This window comes from Physella acuta, unplaced genomic scaffold (genome assembly GCF_028476545.2).
Source record: "Physella acuta isolate Inbredline_101_S28 unplaced genomic scaffold, ASM2847654v3 ptg000079l, whole genome shotgun sequence".
NCBI classification, from domain to species: Eukaryota; Metazoa; Mollusca; class Gastropoda; family Physidae; genus Physella; species Physella acuta.
Window position 1 is genome coordinate 1174549 of NW_026731599.1, and position 7128 is coordinate 1181676.

General features: G+C 42.1%; 1 protein-coding gene across 1 annotated transcript in view; it reads left to right on the forward strand.

Moving 5' to 3' along the window:
- The window catches only part of LOC131954707 (kinase non-catalytic C-lobe domain-containing protein 1), a 47297-nt gene extending 42055 nt beyond the window's left edge, over window positions 1-5242 (forward strand). The window contains exons 22-25 of the mRNA XM_059318461.1: window positions 2552-2696; window positions 3119-3301; window positions 3568-3725; window positions 4399-5242. Of these exons, the coding sequence (XP_059174444.1) occupies window positions 2552-2696; window positions 3119-3301; window positions 3568-3725; window positions 4399-4627 (715 nt within the window). The 3' untranslated portion in view covers window positions 4628-5242. The remainder of the gene's footprint in view (window positions 1-2551; window positions 2697-3118; window positions 3302-3567; window positions 3726-4398) is intronic.
- Window positions 5243-7128: the final 1886 nt, after the last annotated feature.

Here is a 7128-nt window from a genome sequence, read left to right on the forward strand (position 1 = left end):
GGACATCGGAGGTGTCCCAACCAATAGTCTTATGTTTTGAAGGTGACCTCCCATGTTGCCTCAGGTGTCAAATAAGCTGCGCACACTTTTCTGAAGGCAGAACCGACCGCAGCAGTCCATAGCAGTAGTCAGACCAGACATCTTTGAGAGAGAAAGCCTTGAGTGTCGCTATTTTGTAGCCTATAGTTTTTAAGCAGCATTTTTCCCTTATTACTTGTGGTTTTAAGTAATACTTTGTGCTTTAAGTAGTGTCGTATAAGCTATGGTGATTTTCTTGAGTGCCATATCCTGTGATAGTGTAACATAGTGTTTTTTCCTCAAATAGTAAGTTGGGTTTTTGTTATTTTACTCATTCATTTTATTCTGTATAAAGCTAGAGTCTTATCTTGAATTTGTACACATATTAAAAGTTATATATGGATTAAATGTGTTGTTGGTATCAGGAGTTCATCGAGTGTATCCCCTAGACGTTAAGTAAGTGTCCTCGTTAACTGTTGTGCTAGCTACCATTTATAGGGCTTTAAGCCATCTGTGTATAACCATCTAAACGAACCCGGGTACGTTCGCCAGCTATCTGGCTGATAGAGTGGTGTTTCGTAATAAAAGTGGGGGCTTGTCCGGGATTTTCTGATTGGGTTTCCCGGCCAACTGACAGTTCGTGCAACGTTTACAGTAACGCGACACATCATTTCTCATTTTCGGCCAAAAAACAGTTCCTTGATCTTCGCCATTGTTTTCGTGACCCCTGGATGCGCTGACATCGGGTTGTCATGGGCCAGTTTCAGGATTTCTTGCCGATAAGGTGGAGGGACCCACAGTTGGTTTTTTCCCAACCATGGTTCGGCAGGTGAGGCAGTCATTGGTAAAACACGACGGAAGATCAGGTCGTTCGCGGTGAAATACTCCCCATCGTCAGCTGAGAGGGATTTCTCGACCACCGATTGGAGTTCTGCGTCGTCTTGTTGAGCCTTAACGATGTCATCATGAGATATCCTCAGAGGCAATTCCATGAATGGACCCTCTAGAGGCATAGGTTCCAGTTTGGGAGCTGGATTTCCTGATGATGATTCGTGTGGATCAGTCGCTGTATCAGCCAACTGTTTGGTCTGGCTTCTTGTCACCACACATGCAGGATACAGTTCATTATCATCATATGGAACTGTTGACAACGGGTTTTGAACCGTATGGGGGTAGACTTTGCTTCCCGCTAAGTCGTTCCCTAGGAGCAGGTGCACTCCTGGTACAGGGATACTTTCGATCACCCCTAGGATGACCTCTCCTTGGACAAGATGATCTTTCAGGTTAAACTTGTGCAAAGGTACTACAGCGGGTTCTGACCCCACTCCTTGAATAATGGTAACATTCCCGGTGTTCGTCTCCGGCGTAATGTCCATTGAGTCCTTCAATAGAAGCGACTGTGAAGCCCCTGTGTCTCTCAGGACATTTATGTTCCGCTTTGACGACGGATCGCCAGGGTTGCTAATGACAGCTTCTGCAAGGAACGATGAGAAGCCAACCTTTCTCGATCCCTCGAGATCGGTTGCCTCTGAAGAAACTGGTCGGTGGAGTGGACAGTCAAAAGATGACTGAACATATGTGGTGGGAACTTGATTCTTTTCCTGTGGACACTTAGGGTTAGTGTCATTCCGAAGAGTCGAGTTCAAATTTGAACTGGCTGCCTGATGGAGGAGAGAGTTATGCGCTGATGTACGCACAACCTCTCTGTTGACTTGATGCCGCTTATAACAGTCCTTTATGAGATGTCCAGGTTTCTTACAGTATTGGCATACTGCTCGTCGACTGGTGGTGGTTCTGGGCCTCTCTATTGACTGGAGCGACTTCAGAGATTGGCCAACAGGAAAACTGTTGCCAACAAGGGGGAGTACAGGATTGAGGCGGTTACTTGACACTTGTGGTCTTTTATGAACCAGCATGTATGTGTCTGCCGACTCAGCAGCCTTCTTGATGTCGACTATCCTATTATCGAGGATATGTAGACGGATTTCTTCGGGTAGGGAATTCAGAAATTCTTCCCTCAGGACCAGAGATTTGAGTTTTTCAAACTCTGTGACTTCTTCTGAGTTGATGGTCATTTGACCAGGTGAGTTGATGGTCAGTTGATCAGGTGAGTTGATGGTCAGTTGACCAGATGAGTTAATGGTCAGGTGACCAGGTGAGTTGATGGTCAGTTGACCAGGTGAGTTGATGGTCATTTGATCAAATGATGGTCAGTTGATCAGGTGAGTTGATGGTCAGTTGACCAGATGAGTTGATGGTCAGTTGACCAGGTGAGTTGATTGTCAGTTGATCAAATGATGGTCAGTTGATCAGGTGAGTTGATGGTCATTTGACCAGGCGAGTTGATGGTCAGTTGATCAACTGACCATCAACTCACCTGGTCAACTGATGGTCAGTTGATCAATTGATAGTCAGGTGACCAGGTGAGTTGATGGTCAGGTGAGTTGGTGAGTTGATGAACATTTTAATAAACTGATGGTCATTGTCCATAGGTCTGATTGTCATAAGCTGTTTTCTTCTATTTTGTTTTTAGAAAATCTGAATCCGCCTCTGGGCAGAAGAAAGGGCTGTTTGTAGGGGACCCCGTGACGGGCTCCGAGATACTTGCCATGATTTCTCACTCACAAGAGCTGGCCCATTGGGTCTCGGCTGAAATTTTAAGCTGCGGCACAAATAAGGTGAGACATTGTTGCAGCCCCACGTCCGCTGCTCGGTGACCTGACACGTCTGCTCCTAGGTGACCTGAAACTGGACATGTCTGTAACACCATGTGGTTAAAACATTTCTCCCATCAAACTTTAAATCAAAACATTTCTCCCATCAAACTTTAAATCAAAACATTTCTCCCATCAAACTTTGAATCAAAACATTTCTCCCATCAAACTTTGAATCAAAACATTTCTCCCATCAAACTTTGAATCAAAACATTTCTCCCATCAAACTTTGTATTAAAACATTTCTCCCATCAAACTTTCAATTAAAAAATTTCTCCCATCAAACTTTGTATTAAGACATTTCTCCCATCAAACTTTGAATCAAAACATTTCTCCCATCAAACTTTGAATCAAAACATTTCTCCCATCAAACTTTGAATCCTCAGACTCAGTCGGTGCTGGTCATCAAGTTTCTGAGCGTGGCTAAGATGTGCTTGAATGTCAGGAACTTTGCCAGCGCTCTGTCCATCCTGGATGGCCTCGAGAACCTGGTGGTCAGACAGCTGGCCGTCTGGAAGAATATTCCAGCCAAGTATCTGGCATATATGGACGAACTAACCAATGTCAAGGTTTCTCAGTTGTTAATCACAAAAATAAAAAAATATTTTTTTTAAACAAACAAATAAATATTGATATTCGTAAGTTTCAGTTTTTTATTAGATGTAATACTGGCAGGCTGTACTGTAAGTGTAGACAACAGTTAGCAGGGGCATAGGCAGTATACGGTTACGAGGTCCACCATTCAAAGATTTGATTGTCATACAAACCACTCTTTCTAAAGAGTGGTTGCTTTGTTTCAAGAAAAATCTGTGGCTAAAGTTTGATTATTTTTCAGATGAAATTAAAAAGTGAGGCCCTGTGGCTGATGTCGGAGAAGGACTGCCACATCTACCCTTGCATTCCCAGCATCCTCTACTCCCTGCTACAGCTGCAACAGCTGGAGATTGGAAGCTTCACGCTGGCTAACGGCATGTACAAGTGGGACAAGATACGGTCAGTGACATTTAGGGCAGCTAATGACATGATGGGCAGTGACATTTGGGGCAGCTAATGGCATGATGTTCAGTGACATTTAGGGCAGCTAATGGCATGATGGTCAGTGACATTTAGGGCAGCTAATGACATGAGGGGCAGTGACATTTAGGACATCTAATGACATGATGGTCAGTGACATTTAGGGCAGCTAATGACATGATGGTCGGTGACATTTAGGGCAGCTAATGACATGATGGTCGGTGACATTTAGGGCAGCTAATGACATGATGGTCAGTGACATTTAGGGCAGCTAATGACATGATGGTCGGTGACATTTAGGGCAGCTAATGACATGAGGGTCAGTGACATTTAGGGCAGCTAATGACAAGATGGTCAGTGACATTTAGGGCAGCTAATGACATGAGGGTCAGTGACATTTAGGACAGCTAATGACATGATGGTCAGTGACATTTAGGGCAGCTAATGAAATGAGGGTCAGTGACATTTAGGACAGCTAATAACATGATGGTCAGTGACATTTAGGACAGTTGGGGGGATGTCAAAGGTGTAAATGACACTTGACTTCCTGGTACCTTTACTACCATTGTGCTGCTCTCTACAGGTCTATATGTGCTGCTCTCTACAGGTCTATATGTGCTGCTCTCTACAGGTCTATATGTGTCCTCTACAGGTCTATATGTGAAGCGGTGGATCAGTTCCGGATATTTCGAGACCACGAGTACGGTTTCCAGCCTGACCTTGACCTACAGATGGCGCTACAGCGCAGCCTGAGCGAGTACAGTGACCGTGACCTCCACGCGGTGGCGGCGGTTCAAGGCAACAATTTCAGCCGGCATTCCGGCTCTTTAGCCGGAACTTTAAGGAAAGTCAAGGACAAACTTTATCAAAAGAAAAAGTAACAGTTACATTGTGTCAAGGACAAACTTTATCAAAAGAAAAAGTAACAGTTACATTGTGTCAAGGACAAACTTTATCAAAAGAAAAAGTAACAGTTACATTGTGTCAAGGACAAACTTTATCAAAAGAAAAAGTAACAGTTACATTGTGTCAAGGACAAACTTTATCAAAAGAAAAAGTAACAGTTACATTGTGTCAAGGACAAACTTTATCAAAAGAAAAAGTAACAGCTAAATTGTGTCAAGGACAAACTTTATCAAAAGAAAAAGTAACAGTTACATTGTGTCAAATTGTAACAAAAAATAAATCCAATAAAGATGAGCGGAATGAATGTGAGTTGATGAGCAGTTTGCCCATGTGTGAATGTGTAAATAGCTTGAATCCATTGAGTCACGTGCTTTACGCAGACGTGGGCCACGTCGTTTGTACAGAACATCAGAAAAAAGTGGCACTAAGGTTTTTTATTCAGTGACGTCAATGGGATACATCAAGTTGAGTTTTTTAAATTAATATTCTGTTCTGTGCTTGCATGTATCAAAATGTTAAAAACTGTGATATATTTATTATCTTCTATATACAATATTGGCATAAGATTGTCTGTTATGCCTAATATAATAATATCAACCTCATATACTGTTTACTCATTTTGACTTGAATAAATCAAATATACACTTTATAGGCCTACTTTGTGCGAGTTTTTTTCTGGCACTATTTTGTTTCCTAATGATGCTCACCCTCATGCAAGGGTGGAACTATCATACCGCCAGACCCGGCACTGCAAGAGGGGGGGGGGGCGGTGCAAGCTGTTTATGGGGCCCAATTGAACACCAAAATTAAATGAATTTTTTTTTTCATAATTTTTTTTTTTGATAGTGGTTTAAAAAAAATTTAAAAAAAAAAGGTTAACTATAGCTAAAGTAACCATAACACACACTGTTGCGTAGAAAAATATTTTTTAAAATCTACATGTGCTGTAGTATCGGCACTCACTACTTCCATAACTTATTGCCCTTCTTTAAAATATGGATGCCCATAGATGCTTCTCTTTATTATTTAAATAAGACACTCTAAAGAGCGGTATAGCTCAGGGGTCGGCAACCTGCGGCTCGCGAGCCGCATGCGGCTCTTTTGCAGTGAAGATGCGGCTTTCAAGCTCCTTGCACAAATATTAATAGTTGTATTATTTCATTTTCAAAACTCATATCAAATATCATAATGTAAAGAAAAACCACTTTAAACAGAATTAAAACAACTATCAGAGGACATTTAGAATATGTACAGTAGAAAGTAAACGGACAGCCGCTTGGGCACCAGGCCCAGCCCCACAGCCCCGTGGCAACAATCCCATGCTTGCCACTGCCCATGTGCCGACTTTTTCGAATGTTTTTAAATGGGGAATGTTATTTTATTCAGAATTCATTTCTATATCTGTCAGGAATCATTAATTTGACCTGAGAGATGTGGGAGGGTGCGATTTTTTTTTTCTATTTACGGTATATAAAAATTATAAAAGTGAATTGCCGTGACACCGTTCACACGATCGCCATGAAACTTTGGAAAATGTTTAGAATACTCCTGGGGAGGTTTCTGGGCAAAACAAAATTTCAAATTCGCAGGGGTGGCGCCCCGGGTGTGTGCTGATTTTCTCAATATAAATAAAATATAAAATATAAATAAAAACTCGATTGCGTTTGACACCGTTCATCCGATCGCCATAAAAGTTTAGGGAGTTGATGAATGCTCTCGATAATGTTTCATGGGGGGGGGGGAAGGGGGGATTTAATTTCGCACGGACGGCCCCCGGCCGGATGCGATTTGGCGCTCTGGTCTTACCCGTGATCTCTATGTCGACTACGTTCGTTCTAAACAGTATGATAGACAATGGGTAAGATGGGTTGCTACAGTCGCTTACTACATTGAATCAGACGTGTCCACCGGCGACCTTTGGGTGCGATTTGGCTGCGAACATAAATTTCAGTTTCGGCCCCCAAAGGCTCACATGAGCCGCTGAAGGTCCTGTAATATATTCTTCTTAATAATCAGAAAAATTAACCAAGGTTAGATTATTAACTGGTTTGTTTCCTTTTATCCGTAAAAAAAAGCCCAAACAGTTTCGTCACTTTGCGAATGATGCAATTTATTTTTAGACGATCCAATCAGAAATTAAGATTGAGCTTCTAAAAATGCACCATTAGTAAAGCTACAAATTGCATCAGTCACACTGATGTTTATATCAAGGCGCCTCTGCGGTAGTGTAATCGAGGGCTCCAGAGAGCGCCCCTATACGTCACTGACACATGGGTGGTCAGCAAAGTGTGTTCTACCTCATTATTTCTGTTGGTGATTTACGTACACTCAAAATTTTCATGCGGTAGTGTAGGTAAACACGTGTCCCGATATGTATGATTCAAGCGCAGACATTGTTTACATTTAAATAACTCACTTTTACAAAAAAAAGGATAGGAGTCTAAGAATATATGATTGGTAACGCATTGATGAAACC